The 18,637-nt window shown below is 44.1% G+C and overlaps 1 protein-coding gene across 2 annotated transcripts in view; it reads left to right on the plus strand.

Annotated features, from left to right (window-relative positions):
- ADAMTS9 (ADAM metallopeptidase with thrombospondin type 1 motif 9) overlaps positions 1 to 18,637 on the plus strand; it is a 165,354-nt gene that overhangs the window by 14,555 nt on the left and 132,162 nt on the right. For both annotated transcript variants that reach the window (XM_063122037.1, XM_063122038.1), the window contains exons 4-8: positions 10,250 to 10,539; positions 11,775 to 11,858; positions 13,449 to 13,573; positions 15,379 to 15,419; positions 15,540 to 15,645. In XM_063122037.1, coding sequence (XP_062978107.1) covers positions 10,250 to 10,539; positions 11,775 to 11,858; positions 13,449 to 13,573; positions 15,379 to 15,419; positions 15,540 to 15,645 — 646 coding nt within the window. The remainder of the gene's footprint in view (positions 1 to 10,249; positions 10,540 to 11,774; positions 11,859 to 13,448; positions 13,574 to 15,378; positions 15,420 to 15,539; positions 15,646 to 18,637) is intronic.

Here is an 18,637-nt window from a genome sequence, read left to right on the forward strand (position 1 = left end):
CAAATCCGAATTGAGACATGAAGTATACTGGGGGACCTTAGGCCAGTTACACTTCTTCATCTTCACCGACCTCATGGGGTTGTGAAGATATAATTGAGGGCAGGGAGAACCATGTAGGCCATCTTGAACTCCTTGAATGCTGTAGGGTGGATTCCTGCATTGAGCAAGGGGTTGGACTCGATGGCCTTTTAGGCCCCTTCCAACTCTACTATTCTATGATTCTATGAATGAAACGAGGAGATATAAATTAATAAATAATAAATACACATAAGGACAATTTAGCAAGTATTCATTATTTCCATAAGGTGTGTGCAGGTGTGCATAGATAGAGAGAGAGAGAGAGAGAGAGAGAGAGAGAGAGAGAGAGAGATGGATAATAATGGACAGACTACTGCTATTTTTAAATTTTGCCTATTTAAATTTGCCAGGGATTATTGTCCTGGCTTAGACTAACTTTAAATGATGTTTATTTAGGATGGCTGGGTTTTTTTTTTTTTTTTTTGGTATTTTATCAAGCTGCCATCCACTGCCTTGAGTATCCCAATAGAAAGCTGCAGTGTAAATGTTTGAAATAAATAAACTATGCCAAGAGGTGTGATTGAGTTGAAACCTTTACAAAGAACACTCAGTGAAAGTGCTGGCATTATATTTTTCCACCCTTGCCTGTGTGAAATGCTCTCAGTTTCAGAGTCCGCATTGCAGAGAGCGTAGGCCACCGTTGGCTCCTTTTGTTGGTTGTTCACTTGACTGGGCATAGAAATGGAACTCTTCTTAGAGGTGGCCCCATGAAGTCAAGGTTGAAACCCATTAGCAGAATATGGGGAAATTAGATTGCTGCAGCCCATACTATATACCAGGGAACTTTTCTCTTTTCTTTTTTTAGGGCAATGGAAATACAGCTTTGGTTTCCAGTTTCCATTATCTCTAGCTTTAGCAGCTTTCATTAGGTTTAATCAAAAGGTTCTTTGAAATCAAGGAACCTATTTATAATGGGTGCATTTAGAGATAAGCTGAACTGAAAAGACATCTTTGTGTTATGGATGTTTTAGGACTAATTCCACCATAAGGAAATACCCAGGATTTTTAGTATTTCATGCTGCCATTACCTCCATTCCACTAAAGAAGCCTAAAGAACTGAATATTAGGAATGAGGAAATACAGTCTTTATGGTTACACGGTTGTCATGTCTTCTCCTGGAGACAGCAGCTACACCTTTAAATAAACTAAGACCTAATCTACACCTGGAGGCCTTCCGGGGGTGGGGAGGGATGAACATGGGTTTTTGCGCTTCCGGGATCATCTCTTAGGGGCCACACACCAACGAGTTTTCCCAGAAGGAAAGGAGGGCCATTCCAGGGCACCATTTTAATTTATTTTCACAAGCGGAAACATTTGTGCAACAGAGTGGGCATGATCCTGTGCGAAAGCCATTGCCAAGAGCCATCGCAAACATGGCAAAAATGCGATCACCCTCAATGCCCACGGACTCTCTCCACACTGCTCCTTGCCCAGTTCCTGAGCCCCACTATTCGCAGGGAAGATGGAGGACCCCATGAGGGAGACAGGCACCGTGTGCTAAATCATACGTAGACGACCTGATTCTGGGTCAGGGTTTCGTACCATGAGAGAGAGCCACACCACCCATGGACCTTGGGATTGCCCCGAGACCGGAGAAAAAACCGGGACAAAAGCAGTCCCAAAAGCAGAACTGAGTGGTCGTCCCCAGTTCACCCCGGGATCAGCTGTGTGTCATTTGGACCCACAGGGACAACCTTGAGTCCACTCCAGGATAAATGGCAGGTGTAGGTTAGGCCTAAGGCACTGAGTGAGGTTATAGCCTTGACGCTTCCTCTACCAGTTCCTTTACCTATCCTTGGGTCAGGGGTGTAAAGCCTCTTTCAACCTCAGGCCCTGTTTCGTTTATGGACAAACTCTCGGGGGGCCACATCTCAGTATAAGAGGGCCAGCAAAAATACCAGCATATTGTAGCTTAAAGCGGTTTAGGGTGACCTTGGGCCTTGCTAGACCCAGCCGGATAAGCCGGCAGGGAGGCGGGGCGATGGCGCGCTAACTTTAGCGCACGCCGCCCCGCCTCCTAGACGGCCGACACGCAGGGACTACAGAAGCCTTGCAGCGTCGGCCTTTTTTTTTTGTTGTTGTTAAAGGGGCCACGTGCGCCCCGAAGACTCCGGAGAAGGTAAGCGCCTTTTTTAAAAAAATTAAGGCCCCCCTGCTCCTGATCCCCCCTGCCATCCCCGATGCCTCCCTGCCCACTCTTTCCCCGCCCATCCTCCCTCTCCCCGATGTCCGTGCCACCCGTCCTCCCTCTCCCCGATGTCCGTGTCGCCCGTCCTCCCTCTCCCCGATGTCCATGCCGCCCGTCCTCCCTCTCCCCGATGTCCGTGCCACCCGTCCTCCCTCTCCCCGATGTCCGTGTCGCTCGTCCTCCCTCTCCCCGATGTCCGTGCCGCCCGTCCTCCCTCTCCCCGATGTCCGTGCCGCCCGTCCTCCCTCTCCCCAATGTCCGTGCCACCCATCCTCCCTCTCCCCGATGTCCGTGTCACCTGTCCTCCCTCTCCCCGATGTCCGTGCCGCCCGTCCTCCCTCTCCCTGATGCCATCCCGGTGCCCAGCCTTCTCCCCCCCCTCTCCTGCTGGGGTTGGCCTTCCCAACCCCGGGATCCCCCCCTGGCCCAATGGGCACAGCGCTCATATGAGCGCTGTGCCCAGTCCGTGGCTTTTCCCAGCTACTCGCGAGTAAGCGAGTAGCCGCAAAAAGCCACGGACCTTGCTAGACGTTCCGCAGCCCCGGCCTCAGGCCGGGGCTGCGGAAAAGGCGCGCCGTAAGCGACTTCGCTTATGGCGCGTTAAGGGAGGCTTCAGTGCGGCCTGACCCCAGATTCCCCTGTGCATCATCTGGACGCACAGCAGGGAAACCGGGCCTCACAGTGCGTCTAGCAAGGCCCCATATGAAAAGGAGGACAGGGCTCCTGTATCTTTAACAGCTGTATTGAAAAGGAAATTTCAGCAGGTGTCATTTGTATATATGGAGAACCTGGTGAAATTTCCTCTTCATCACATCATTTAAAGCTGCAGGTGCCCTGCCCTCATTTAAATCTGGTCACTCTAGTATAGCTCCTGCAGCTTTAGCTGCTGTGATGAAGAGGGAATTTCCCCCAGGTTCCCCATATATACAAATGATACCTGCTGAAATTCCCTTTTCTACGCAACTATTAAAGATACAGGAGCCCTGTCCTCCTTTTCATATGGTCACCCTAAACTTGAACCATTTGTTGAAGAGGGAATTTCATTAGGTGAAAAGCTCAGTGGGTGAGAAAAGCTGCAGCTGCTTAAATTCCGTCATAAGTACACTGATGGTGCTATATAAATAAATATTAATAAAAAAAATAAAATAATAATAATAATAATAATAAAAGGCGGTGTGTGTGTGTGTGTGTCAATTTCAGGCCTATATGCAGCCTGCTGAAGGCGAAATCCAGACCTCCAGGCCACAGGTCCGTTCCCCTTGGCCACCAGTTGGGGGTTTTCTGGCATCTGCATGGCTTTTCCCTCATTCTGAAAGGTTGAAATGTCTCTCCTAAGGCCAAGCTACTGGCAGTAATATAGGGTGACCATATGGAAAGGAGGACAGGGCTCCTGTATCTTTAACAGTTGTATAGGGAAGTGAATTTCAGCAAGTGTCATTTGTAAGCTTGCAGCAATTGCACCAGGTGCTGTATGCATACAAATGACACCTGCTGAAATTCCCTTTTCTATACAACTCTTAAAGATACAGGAGCCCTGTCCTCCTTTCCATATGGTCACCCTACCTAAGCCAGGCTCAGAAACAAACTTCAGGGGCTTATAAAACCCACTTCAAATGAAAATGAGCTTTAGAAGCCCCTGGGTTCTTTCTCATCTAGGATCAAAATCTAATCGGGAGAAGAATACTGTCTACCATGTTTGGGGCATGTTTCCGCCATTGTTCCCAAAGCATTTCCCACAGAACATACTCTCCCTTTCCTTCCCTTTAACTGAGAGGAGCAGCTGAGAGCCAATGTGGTGCAGTGGTTAGAGTTCTGGACTGGGACTTGGGAGACATGGTTTCTAATCCTTACTCAGCGATGAGGCTTACTGGATGTCTTCGGGCCAATCACATATTCTCAGTCTAACCTACCTCACAAGGTCGTTGAGAGGGTAAAATGTAGAGGAGGACCATGTAAGATAGCTTGGATTTCTTGCAAGAGGGGGGGGAAAGGCAAGATATAAATGTAGTAATATAATAATAATAATAATAATAATAATAATAATAATAATAATAATTTGTTTTTTAAAAATGGGGAGGAGAGGAGGGAGGTTTTTCCCTGTTTTTTTTATCAATCCAAAGTTTATTGTACTACCCAAAGGCCATAACAAATACATCAAAAGAAGGCATACAGTGATACAAATACCTCGAAAATACACAGATAATTTCCCTGTTATGTACCTCCCTCCCTCTCTGTTGCCCTGCCCACATTAAGTGGGTAGTGTGCCCTAGTTTGCTCTAATATGTGTAGGAATTACAGTTACTGAAATGAAGACGCTGCATCTGCTATCTAAATTCTGGTCTTATTCTTTCTCACTGCATTGTCAATAATTGTTAGTATTTGTATTGTATGTGTAATTTTACAAAGAATAAATTCACTGAAGAATGAATTAGGCAAAAGATTGAACCAATCTAAAAGCAGGTGTTTAAAACTAAGGCACAAGAAACGCTGAATCATTCAGTGTCAGCCTGTTAACCATTTAAATAGGGGAGTGTCTCAAACAGAGGTGTGGGCGGAAGTGAATAGGAGGTGGAATGTACATGCTGCTGTGGGAGTTTGTTTGGGAAGCTGTTATCTCGTTGTTCGGTGGCTGCAAGAGCGAAGACCTCAAGCAAGTTCAGCCTGAAGGTATTCAAGAAAGACTTTTACAAAGGAAAGAAGGAAAAAGGACTCTTTGCAGAGAAAAAGAATATAACTTAGAACTGTATGTATGAAAGGAATACAAGTTGTTCATATGCTGCTAATATGAAAAGTAAAGCTACTCATCCTTAAACCTAGCGTAAGAAATTTGTTCCAGCTCATAGGTTTAAAGGGTGAATCCACTGTGTCACTCTGTTTCAAAAGAAAAAACCCTAACAATAATCTCGACCCAAAGTGTTTTTGCTGACTTGGGCCTTTGTGGCAGTGTCTTTTCACCTTGACTTCATACTTCCAGTTATCTTAATTCATATCTCTCCCTTCCAGACACAAATTTTGTGAGGATTTTTTTCTACTTTGTACTTCCTGTCTGGTTCCACATATAGTTTCTGTACCTGTGTCAAATAAAGTTCAGAATCTTCTAGAACAGAGCTGGGCAACGTTTGTTCCACAAGCCCACGGAGGTTCCTCATCCAGTCTGTGGAGGCTTAGTTCTCTCTGCTCCCCAAGCCCTGCCCTTCCCCTGTCCAGAGGATAGCAGGGGCTTGTGGAGGAGGTGGAGAGAGGGATCTCCGTTGTTATGTCTGATCCCAGACATTTGTCTGTCATTTGGGAGGGGGAGCGGTGTAGAGGAGAGTCCGTATCTCCATTCCCAGTGGGAGAAGCCCACATCTAGTGAAGCCATGCTCCTGTGTTTCATTCATCCTGGAATGGGCTGGGGCAGGGGATCAGCTGGCCTCCCACCCCAACCAAGGGGGAATCCGCACGTCGTACCGAGACCACTTCTAAGCGACCCCAGTGCGACGTGAAAGCGATCGTGTAACTTGCCTTTGGAAGAGCTGAAGAGCCGGCGTCCTTGCCGCCGCCACCATCCACAGACCTCCTCGCCGGCTGGGACGGAAAGCTCAGGGGAAGAAGGCGGGGTGGAGAGCTTCTTCCACTCTCCACCCCGCCTTCTTCAGCCGAGCTCTCCTCGCCGGCCGGCGAGGAGGTCTGTGGGTGGCGGCGGCGGCAAGGACGCCGGCTCTTCAGCTCTTCCAAAGGCAAGTTACACGATCGCTTTCACGTCGCACTGGGGTCGCTTAGAAGCGGTCTCGGTACTACGTGCGGATTCCCCCCTAGTTCCCCCAACACTATTCTAGAACTAGAAGATAAAGGTTTTTGGCAAAAGGCCCACCCAAGTCCTCAGTGCACACACTCAAATGGGTGTGGCCTCTGCCTTCCCACTCAGTTCATTTGGTTGCCTTCATCGCGCCTGTTCAGACAACACACTAAGCCATGGTTAGGCTGTTAACCCTTTTGCGGCAAATGGTTAGTGAGCATGTTTAAATCATGGTTATGTAGTTGTCACCATGGTTGGGAATGGTTTATATGACACGCTAAACCATAATGTTCAGTTCAAAATGCTTAACCACCGTGGCTTAGCGTTTCTTCTGAAGCGGGTCACTGACAGCAGTAGAGATGCATAGTTATTTGGAGGGGACCCAATGATGTTGGCTGACACCTTCAGGGTAACTGTAAAATCTTGTGCTGAAACAAGCTGAAGTCCATTTGTTGTAGATATACATAACAGCCGCAAACATTGCTAAAAATATCTTCATTTTCAGACAACAACATATGTAACTGCCTGAAGGTATATTGGTTAACATTTGATAAGCTTTGTGAAGGCCTGTGAAATAATTAACTCCCTAGTTATTACATTTAGTCTCAGCAAGGCTGAGTCACGGTAGAACACCCCCCACCCACCCACTTCAGTCTTTCACAAACCTGAAAGGGACTTGCTTTCATTGTCACATGCCACACTAAATAGTGCAAAATGCTTTCTTTTCTGTTCTGAAGGACAAGTTAATGTGGAAATGGAAGGGATTAGAGTGAGTAAGAATAAGTGATTGCCCTCTTTCTATTTCTCAGTTTAGCATAACAATGCTTGTGGACACAGGGATTATGTGTAGTGTAAAGTTGCCATACTGCCGGGATAGCCAGGTTGTTCCAAGATTTAGGCCTGCCACCTTGTGCCTGTTTGGGGCATTTGCTGCCTGGACTGGGGTTTATTTTATTTTTTGTTTTAGAAAAATAAATTTCTAGCCTTTATTGTTCGTGAAATTTAAAGGGAACTGTTAAGCCAACATTCTGCTCAACGGTTTAGTAAAACAACAACAAAAAACCACCTTTCATTATTGTAACCAATGAAGAAACTCACCATTAAGATCGGCAAAGTTATTGGAAGTATTGGCCAATGCAAACGAATCAAGGAATATTTCTACACTCCCCTCTTTATTAACAACTTTATTTTTGTGTGTGCTTGCTTAGGGTTTGTGTCTTTTGTTTAGCTCTTAGGTAGGAGAGTCTCTGAGCATGTAGAGAGGTTGTTGGTTTCAGAGGTTCTTGCTTTACCTAAGGGCAAAGTGCCCCCCTGAGAATGTACATAATGCTTTTTCCTTTGTGAGAGAATGTCTCCTCCCTTGTCTGGAGACTGATTAGATGTGCTGCAGAAGTTGATTTTCTACCTGAGAAATGGCCTAAGCTAGGATAAGATGGCATGCAATTGTTTTACTAAGGAAGAGCGTCTTCACACAGGGGAAAATTGCTTCTCTGCTCACACATTTGTCCCTCATTATTTCCTCTCTTGAAAGAGGAAGTAAATGATAGCACTCTTCAAATACTTAAAAGGTTGTCACACAGAGGAGGGCCAGGATCTCTTCTCGATCCAACAGAGTGCAGGACACGGAATAACTGGCTCAAGTTAAAGGAAGCCAGATTCCAGCTGGACATCAGGAAAAACTTCCTGACTGTTAGAGCAGTACGACAATGGAATCAGTTGCCTGGTGAGGTTGTGGGCTCTCCCACACTAGAGGCATTCAAGAGGCAGCTGGACAAGCATCTGTCAGGGATGCTTTAGGGTGGATTCCTGCATTGAGCAGGGGGTTGGACTCGATGGCCTTGTAGGCCCCTTCCAACTCTGCTATTCTATGATTCTATGATTCTAACTTGCACATGTCTCATTCTGAGGGCCGTTTTGATCCCGCTGCTTCTTCTGCACACAGTAGGAGATAGTGGCAACTTTCGTCTTTAAAAATAACTTGGACTTTCTGGGGTGTTGTTGTTTTTGTTGTGAAAGAAGGTTAGAAGGGGTGGGAGGTTTACGGGAGGCAGATAACATCATGAGAGGGACCTGCAAATATCCATGAGTGCCCAGTAACGAGTGTGCAATAAAAAGCTCATCTGATGGAGCTAGAAAATAGGTTTAGGGTCTTCTCTGGACTAACTGATGTGTGCAAAGCGTCTTGAAGAGAAACACTTGCATTTTTGCAGTCTTGTGGAAAGCGCCTTGTAGATTGGGAGGAGCTCCATGTGGTGGCACAGTGTGCACACTTGTATTTCTAACACATAGCTATGGGTTTGTGTAGTAATGAGCTTTGGTCAAGTTATAATTTTCAGTTTCCCCTTCTGTAAAATTGGAATAATAGGATCATACCCAATGTTAGTCTACCTCAGGGTCCTCAACCGTTTTGGACCAGTGAGCACATTTGGGAATTTGAGAAACTCCTGTAGATACCACCACAAAATGGCTCCCACAGAGAATGTGGCTAGTCACATAATGGCTGATATGGGGGCCTGGCTAGTCAAAAGTGAGCAAAAGAGGGGTTGGTGGTAGAGAAATAGACTGGGAAGGGGAGAGAAACAGCAAGGGAGAGAAAAAAGATTACCGTAACATTTTCCAAGTCTTTTATTGAAAAAACATTTTTGAACGAGACAAGGAGTGGAGAGCTTTGTGGGTGCCATTGGAGTTCCCCACAGGAACCCTGGCACCCACAGTCACGGTAAGGACCCCTGGTTTACCTTGCACCATTAATTCCAATGGGTCTTCTCTAAATAAGAATATTAGATACAACCCCTGGTGAATTATCTGTTGTGGGGCGAACATAGCTAAGATTGTAAAACCCATTGTGAATCAGGAGTACTACATCACTAATAAATAGTAGTGGTAAAAAGTAAAACATTCTCTTGGCTTGGCTTTTCCATTAAGCAGATGGTTCTGAAACATCATTTGAGAAACCTTGACTTAAGACAAGTGCTTTTCTTCCAGGTTCCACCTAGTCTAGTTATAACTTTGGGGGGGTGGGGATGGCGGGGAGGAGACATTCCTTCCTCAATCCTTATACTGATCCTGACAATTTTATAACTATATGGTAATAAGATGTTTCTGAAGAGTGGGAAAGAGAAAAGGTGTCCTTTCCTCTTTCCTTCCTCTGGAAACATCCCTGTGTAGTGCAGGGAGATGATGGTTTTATTTACTGCTTTATTATTTGCAATTTATTTGATTAATATTTTCTTTTCTTTCTACTAAATGGTGCACATGTTTTAACCTCATGGCATGTAGCCTTCCAACCCTAATCCCCTCCTCTAGGATATTTGCTGTTAGGGCTTGAGCAGACCAATTACCTCTTCTTGTTCCTCCCACATTTCGAGTCCAGCATTCAATATCTCCTGGAAGTTACTGGTCCTTATCATATTATGAGAAAGAGATATTTTGGGGGTCTCCTTTTCTATTCCACACTGATAGGCACTCAGCTGCCCTTGTTTGCTTAATTAGAAGGAATTATGGTTGGTACTAGATTTTAATTGGGAGTTTTATCTTATTACGATATCGTTTGAACTAGGGGTCCCCAACCTTTTTGGACCTGTGGGCACATTTGGGAATTTGAACAGCTGCTTTGGTCACCACCACAAAATGGTTCCCACGGAGTATGTGGTAGTCCTAATGGATACCGCAGGGGTATAGTTAGTCATAAGTGAGCTTAAGAGGTGGGGGTGGGTTGGGAGAAGAAATAGTGTGGTTAGAGGCTGGGAGGAAGAATGAAATAGCAAGGGAACAGGTGAGAGGGGAGAGAAAGACTAGAGAATCAGAGTGAGGTAAAACAGCAAGGTAAAGAGGTGGGGAGAGAAATAGCAGGGCTACAGGCTAGAAGGAGAGAGAAAGAAGACTTGGGCCACAGCTAGACCTAAGGTTTATCCTGGGATCATCCAGAGTTCGCCCCTGCCTGAGCACTGGATCCCCTGTGTGTCACCTAGATGAACAGGTTTGACCCCTGGACGATCCAGGGATAAACCTTAGGTCTAGCTATGGCCTAACATTTCCCAAGGTTTTATTGATTTTTATTCTTATTTGAAGGACGCAAGGTGCGGAGAGTTTTGTGGATGCCATTGAAGGTTCCTGTGGGCACCATGGCACCCCGATGGGTGCCGTATTGATGACCTCTGATTTAGACTCTCTTATTTCTTATTTTCTTTTTAAAAAACTTGCAGGGCACGCAAAAAATCACAGAAACTTTAAGAGGAGAAGCAAGACAAGACAATGGCCCCTAAATAGCATATTATCTGATGTAGAGGCACTGAAACAGAGCTTAGCCCCAGAGCAATTTCCTGCATCCAATAAAAACAAGACTGGCAATGTACGAGGGAAAAACTCTCGCCGGAGAACCAAGCGATTTCTCTCCTATCCTCGATATGTGGAAGTTATGGTGGTGGCAGACAGCCGAATGGTTGCTTACCATGGAGCAAACTTGCAGCACTACATTTTGACGTTAATGTCCATAGTAAGTATTAAAATCAGAGTCGATGTAATATTCACTTGGGATAGATTTTACTAGGCTTAAATTGTGAATACTGCTCCGTTTTAAATATAGCCGCATTATTGCAACAGATGACATCTAATTAAGTATTTGCTATGTAGGTGGCAAATGAAATATTAATTGGTGGATGTGCAAATAAAAAGATAGGTGTGGTATGCAATGGAATACTTCCCTCCTGGACAAGCTGTGGATACTAGAAGCCGAGCCCCTCATGGGAGTGCTCCTGCTGAGGGCTCCACAGCTTTGCAAGGCTGCTTGGGGATTTAAGAGGACACTGTTGTTCTTCCCCACTGGGCTATAGAGCCAAAGGGCTCAGGTTTGTGGGGTGGAGTACAGCATGGGGAGGAGGTTGGGTTTTTTTTACATCCCGCAGACACTAATGGTATCAGAATGCTATAAGCTGTTCAAGGCTCAAGCAGATCACAGCATGGCTTGTGGTTATTGCTAACCTCAGAGAACCACAATTTCGCTAATCACAGAGCCTGAAGTGTCATCTGAATTGGCCCTGTGTGTGTGTTAAATCTCCCCATTTAGATATTTCTTCTCCCTCCCCCCTCCATCCCACCCACTCTGTGGTGGCTAAAGAAAGAAAACCTTCATTGGTGGCAATAGAATTCCCCTTCCTTCCTTTAGTCACCTGTGCGTGTGCTGGGTGAATGTAGGGGAAAGTGAATGGGGGCAAGGTTTAATGCCCTCCCTCCATGGCATGTGGTGGTGGTCTGGATCAGGGGCCCATGCACTTAAAGTAAACCAAAAACTTAGGAGCACCAACACACTACACATTTAATGTAGCATGTCATTTAACTCTGAGTGGTTGTGCAGACACTTGGGAAGGAAAAACATTCTCAGCCCACTGACTTGATGCTATTTCTCTCTCTGCTTATGTTAGTTGCTGACAACAGTGACATTGTCAACAGTTTCAACAGCAGTGTTGTCTGCTGTGGAGTCCTCCGTTTCCATCTCCCGAACTTGAAGCATGTCGTCCCTTAAATTCTTGCACGTTTTTCACTCACTGGTGTGTCTACATGGCAGCCTTTCTTGCTGTCAGGATCTGCCCTTTATGGGAAGTGCTGCTTGAGGCCAAATAGGTCTAGGCAAACAGCTGCAGCTCTTTATAGTGGAGAGGAAGAAAGCTGCTGATTCTTTACTTGCTTGTATATTTGTTAACATTAACTTTTCGAAATTTATCTTTTATGCAGGTAGCATCTATATATAAAGACCCAAGCATTGGAAATTTAATTAATATTGTTATTGTGAAATTAGCCGTCATACATAATGAACAGGTAACTACTTTTTAGAATGTTCTCTTTCTTCTCTGTAGCAGCTTGACATATCTTGAATGATGATGATGATGATGATTTGTTATTACTATTGTTATTTGCTTCAATTACAATGGGAAAAACATAAAATGCCCTACCTAAGGCTTACCAAGATTTGGCTAAATGAGACAGACAGTTTAATAATAATAAGAATTTCTTTCCCACCTCTCCCTCTGGAACAACACTGAATACAAAAAAAATATAAAATACATAAAACAGATTAAAAACATATAAAACCAATACATTATTGAAATAACAGCCAGACATCTTAAAATTCGACTGGGTAGGCCTGGGTAAGTTTAAGTCTGTCTCAACTACAGGGGCCCACAGATTTTGGCTCATCTTAGGGCCAAGTAGGTGATGATACTGTTCACATTGTTAGCCTTTGTGTGATTATTTTTTTTAGAATGAAAAGCAGATGCATGGAAGCCCATGTCTGATCAAGGGGAGGGTGGCGTTTATCTAATCTGTCCTAATAGGAATTGGAATTAGGGGGGAAAGCTCTCACTTAAAATAAAACAAGATATGAAATGGCTAATGATGTGAAGAACATCTTATCCAGTTTGGCGCTTAGTAGCCACCCAAAATTTGTGTTTACCGTGACCACACCCTGAAGTAAGTATTGTCTTGTCTTGAACATCTTGTTGAACCTCCGAAACACTGCATGAAGCCAGGGATGAATGGTCCCTTGCTCCTCCCCATCTCAAGAGAGGGGAATCATCCACGCACAGCCCAAGTACAGCAAAGGGCAGCAACACATGGAAGATACCCTGCCTCAGATTCTCCTGAGCTTAGAGCTGGACACACACACACACACACACACACACACACACACACACACAGAGTCTCCTTTTCCTCTGCCTGTCCACCTGATTCTGTGGCTGCCTTTGCTGCAGCACCCTTGTTTTTCTCTGCACTTCTTCCCCACTCCAGTGAGTCCTGAATGCATGAGCGCTTCTTTCCTCCCTTCCCTCCCAGTACCTGTTTGTAGTACTAGTGTGTCTTTCTCAGTCTCCTCCTCCATTCCCAGCACACCATGGGGAGACCCAAACCGTATCTTCTCTCCTCCCAAAGACAAACTAGGACTTCCTCTTTTTAAGGAAAACCTTTGGAAGAGGGGAGGAATTGTTGCAGCTATTTTTCTGATGGCTGCTTGTATTCTTAATAGTTCAAAAAATTGTTTGCTAATATTTTTAATCTTTATTTGCTGTCTTATAGTTGTCCTATTTAGATTTTACTATTGTTTTTTTAATTGCATTTTTATTTTATTACTTGTAATGTGCTTTCGCTTTCTTTCTTTCTTTCATTGTCAGTTGTCTTGGAAGTCTATTGCCAGGCAGAAAGAAAACACAGTAGTAGTAGTAATAATAATAATAATAATAATAATAATAATGATGATGTAGCGCTTTATCCATTTGGACTCAGTGCAACTTACCTCTGAGAAGACATGCAGAGAATTGCATGTAAATAAATAAAATATATAACCCAGGGAGGAAGGGGGAAAGGGAAGGAGAGGAAATTCCTAATCATTCTTTATATGCATTTTCTTCTTAGGATGGCCCTTCCATTTCTTACAATGCTCAGACAACACTAAAAAACTTTTGCCAATGGCAGCAAACCCAAAACCACCCTAACGAAGAACACCCCGACAAGCATGATACTGCTGTATTGGTGACAAGGTATGTCATGGCCAGGTTGTTGTTGTTGTTGTTGTTGTTGTTGTTGTTATTATTATTATTTGCTCTCACTAAAATAGCCATGTTATTGACATGTTAGGCATCATTACTGAACTATTCCACATGCTGTTATATTAGAAATGTGGTAGAATGATGGTGGTGGGGAGTTATTACAAGGGTGTTGACAATGATGTGGGCGGGAGCGCCAAGGAGCAGTGCCATTTTCTATTATGAATGGATACCACCCTTCTATCCAGACCCCATTTTGCCATATCTTCATAGCTTGAACCCAACTCGAGACATGCATTTTTGTGTGTGCAAAGTTTTTAAAGAGTGGAAGTTTCTCATTAAGCAACACTGGTGATCAGTAAGTACAACGCTTTCACCATAACGTTTTCAGGAAAAGGGGAAGGCTTGGAGGAAGGATTCAAAACCTGAGGGTGGAAGTGGATTTATGAATGTGTGTGTATTTGTACTGCAGCTGTGGCTCTAGGCTGGGATCTGACACATACACATGCGTTTTCAATTTTTGCTCCAGCAGCTCCCCAGCTGCAAGTGTGTTTTAGATGTTTAGGATTTAAAAATGCAATTTATCAGTTGGGTGGGTGGGTAGGAGATGCTGAAGTGAAAATGTGTGTGGAGGGGCAGGAGGAAGGGACATGTGTAAGGCTTGCAGTGCAGACCTCCTTAATCATGTTTTTAATCAGTATTTTGTGTATTTTATGCTTGTTGTTGTTCCCCGCCTCCATCCAATAGGAGAGGCGGGTAAGAAATGTATTATTGTTGTTGTTGTTGTTGTTGTTGTTGTTATTTATGGCTGCAGATTCTAAGTGGAGAACATTGTGCTAAATTTTTATCCCTGTACTAAGTTCTAAACATATCTGGTACCTAATGGCTAAGAGAGAACATTTTTGGGGGCTGTTTTTAGTGGGAGGCATAAGAAACGTCTCATCTGTTCAGTTTAGGAATAACAATATATTAGCAATATTATGGGCTGCCTATGGTACATAGGATATTATCAGCTGCTGCCATGACTTCAAATCTGGCTAGATGGTCTGTGGATAGGAAGCAATGCCAGCTACCCCTAGGATATAACTGGGCAACTTTGGGGGAAATTAGGGACCATGTTAGACCCCCTCCCCAGAACTCCCCTGTGAGTCGCATTCCTGTCACTACCATACAGAGGTGGCAAACCTAGTGGCAAACCGCTATGGAGCAGTAAAAGAATTAAGTTTAGCTTTGAGAACAAACAACCCTATTACCACTCTGTAGCTATTTGTTGCTGAAATTTGGTGGCAAACAGAATATATTTTTGCTGCCACAAATTTGGGCAACACAGCCATATGTAGTTCACCCCTGATATAACACAACTTGAATTTACTCCAGAGTGCACCAGAAGTGAATGGAAAGGTTGATCTAGTAGCTTCTTCACTCCTGTTATAAATTTCAGGATACCAGTGGCTACGAGCAATGTATAGCACTCAATCAATTAATTATGTAAGACTTCCAAGTTTTGTATCGAAAGTTTCCTTGAGGCAATAACACTTGTCTCAAGAGTGAATTGTTGCTAACACAGGAGAATATTTCAGTGTGATCAGTCCTTCAATAACAGTCTTTGAAAATACAAATTAGATTTTATTCTTGCTTTTTAATCTACTGTAATCGATATTGAACATTTGGAATTGGGCAGGCCATTGGATGTCTGGTAGGAAAGCCAGAGCAATATAATTAAATGGTGTCTGTTGATTATTGTGTTTAAATGGTAACATGCATGAAAATTAAAAGCACTGAGTCTGTTTTGCTTTCAGACAGGATATATGTAGAGCTCACGACAAATGTGATACTTTAGGTAAGCTTAATCTCCTTTTTCTTACACTTTAAGGTGACAATGTTAACATGTTCTTGACAGAATGTTGTGTGTCTTTATTTAGGTTCCAAACTCTTTTTTGTTCTGCTTCTGATTTCCCAGGTCTGGCTGAATTGGGTACAGTCTGTGATCCATACCGGAGCTGTTCAATTAGTGAAGACAATGGACTAAGTACTGCTTTTACGATTGCACATGAACTTGGCCATGTGTACGTTCTGTAAAATTATAGATGAAATTAAAACAACAGCATTGGTTATATAACGAGCCTATAGCTTTCACATTGTAGAAATCTCATATTAAACAGAATTAATTTGCAGGGGATACACACACACACACACACACACACACACACAAACATGGAGTACCAATATTGGTTTGGATCCTATCTTTCCTCTCGTGAACTGAAGAGGATTAATGTTTACAGAACGGGGCTTCTGTACTTCCTCCTTCATTCCCCAGCCATCTGTAAGCAGTGCCTTCTCAAAATCTGCCCTGGAAACGGGGATGGAGGACCCCAAGGAACAGGGTGGTATATGATATGGAGGACTTCAGATGGAGGGGGAGTTTGTAGAATTCCCCCTTTATCTGTACAGAAGAGCAACGTAGGATCCAAACCATTGTTTTTTCAAGGACTGAAATTGTGACGGTAACAGTAAAGTACTTTGAGCTTTGAAAACTGAGATTGTGAAAGCTGATACTTTCAGAGTTGGGTGACCGCAGACTACCATTTGCCCTGACGTCAATGCTGCTAATCATATTGGGGGAGCATGTAAAATATTCACCCACAGGATTTCTGATTGGTTCTGAGTGTATGGTAATACAATAAACAAGTAGTTTCCCTCCTAGTTAAATGTGCAGCAGCACCTTTCAAGCTGCAGCAGCATGGTAAAGAGCAGCTACCTACTGTTTCACTTTTTGTAAAGTATTTGACTATTAGCCCATTGGAGATTGCATATTCAGACCCTGGGGTATGAATGGCAAATTAAGAACCCCAAATGTTGGCAGTCCCAATCCCCCTTGTGGTTTAATTTTATTGAGTGCAAAACCTCATTGCTAGTCAATTGCCTTAGCTAGACGGGGCTTTATCCCAGGATCGTCCCTGTGCGTCCACATGAAGCACATGGGATCTCGGGATCAGGGAGGGAGGGATCATCGCTCCCTTGCCCCAGGATCTCGCCCTCCACTTTGGCCCTGGGTTTTCTGCGGTCTCGGGCTGAGGCTGAGACAGCGGAATGCGTGGCCCGTTGCTGCGTGTTGACCCGGCTCCGCACGATTCGTCGTGCAGAGCCAGGAGCCGTGCACGGGGCGCAGCGCTCCTCAGGAGTGCTTTACCCATTGGGGGTAGGGTGGGGGTAGTGGGAATTGAAATTATTTTTTTTAAAAAATGCTTACCTTTAGCGCACGAGCTCCTTCCTCTTTTTTTAAAAAAAATGGCAGACGTGATGCCTCTCCTGCTGAGGTCGTCGCATGTCACGTGTAGACAGAGGAGGGATCTCGCGATAAACAGATTGCGAGATCTTCCCTCCTCTGTTGCGAGCTAAAAGGTAGGTCTAGCTAAGGCCTATGTCATCACACTCTTAAAACCTATATCATTTTTTAATGGCTGCATCATTGCCAAGGTGTCCTTATAATTAGTGCTTCATCAAAAATAAAATATTAATTTTTATTTGCATATTTGCCTTTTCTACATAAAACCTATGGAGTTCTTTATTATTGTTCTTTGTTTTCTAAAGCAGAAAGCCCAAAATGTCTCAAATATTTTTACCTGGGTAACATCTGCATGTAGCACTTCCTTACATTTTCAGACAACTCTCAAGAAATTGCATAATTTAGGCCAAGGCTTCACCTGTAGGCCAATCTTTGTTTTCACTTGAACTATCAGTGATCTCAGTTGCTAGCAGCCATTCTCTAATTAAAATGGTGCCAATCCACAATGATGGTTGCCATTTGTCCAGCGAGGGCTATAAAAGTTTACCTTACAGATAGCCTGGAAGCAGCAGGAACACTGCAAGCCAATAACCATTTTCAGTCCCATCTCAAGAGGAAGGCCGTTTCTACACCTGCCTTTTTTTCAGGCATCTTTGTGCATGCAAATGACATGGGATCCCGGGAGCAGGCAGGGACAATCCCGCCATTTTCCTGGGATAATCCTCAGGTGTAGAAAGGGCCGAAGTAGAAGAGCAGCAGAAGATAGTGAAAGATCAGGCAGGCAAGAGAAGAAGCTCCTATGCCCCATCATGCCTCTCTCTCCACTCTGGAATTATTGTGGGGGAAATGGAGGCATGCACTTTCATAATATCTGACACACACATACAGAGAGAGAGAGAGAGAGAGAGAAAGAATGAGAGACAGAGACCACAACAATGAAGGAAAAGGGAGATGTAAATGAAAGAAGGAAAGAAGCAAAGATTATGGTAGGATCTCTGTGAGCTCCATCTGATGAGCCTTTTATTGCACGCTCATTACTGGGCACTCATGGATTTCTCGGAGGTCCCTCAGATGACGTCGTCTGCCTCCCATGCCTCTTCTGCCCCTTCTGGCCTTCCTTGAGCTGCAAGAAAAAACAGAAAAACTCCGGGGGGGAATTTAAACCAAAGTTGCTGCTCTCTCCTGCTGTGTGTGGGAGAAGCAGCATGATTACAACACCCAACTAAATGGGCCTCGTGCGCCTTGTTTACTTCCTGTTTTCAAACAGGAAGTAACTGTGTCAACGGAGAAGCAATGGTAGCCAGCGTTTTTTCCTAGGAGTGATGGAACTCCAAATCTTACCTTGCTATCAAGTTTCTCTTTGGGCAGCTGTTTTTGAGCCCATCCTATAGTATTCCCCAATCTAAGATGTGTGAATTGCCAAAATATAACCCAGGTCCAATAAATTAATTTGTTTTCAGGTAAAATTGATGAGATCTAATCTTCTAGATTGTAGCCTATTCACTTGGAGTAGACTGAAGTCTGTTATTTGGGGTTATTTTTATTTTGTGTGTGTGTGTATGTGTTCTAAAAACCTCTGTTGATTTCTCTCCCCCCCTTCCCCCCTTCTTCTTCATTTGGCTTCCTAATAGCATTTCCCAGGAATCAGGTTCTGCCTACACTTAACAAACTTTGTTCAGTTCATTGAAAGTGACTTCATGGGGTTAGAGGCAGCCCTAAACAGGAAGCTCCTTTTTGCTCTTTTAGCAGGGGGGCAGAGTTTGTTCACTGAA

The sequence above is a fragment of the Elgaria multicarinata genome, chromosome 3 (genome assembly GCF_023053635.1).
Source record: "Elgaria multicarinata webbii isolate HBS135686 ecotype San Diego chromosome 3, rElgMul1.1.pri, whole genome shotgun sequence".
NCBI classification, from domain to species: Eukaryota; Metazoa; Chordata; class Lepidosauria; order Squamata; family Anguidae; genus Elgaria; species Elgaria multicarinata.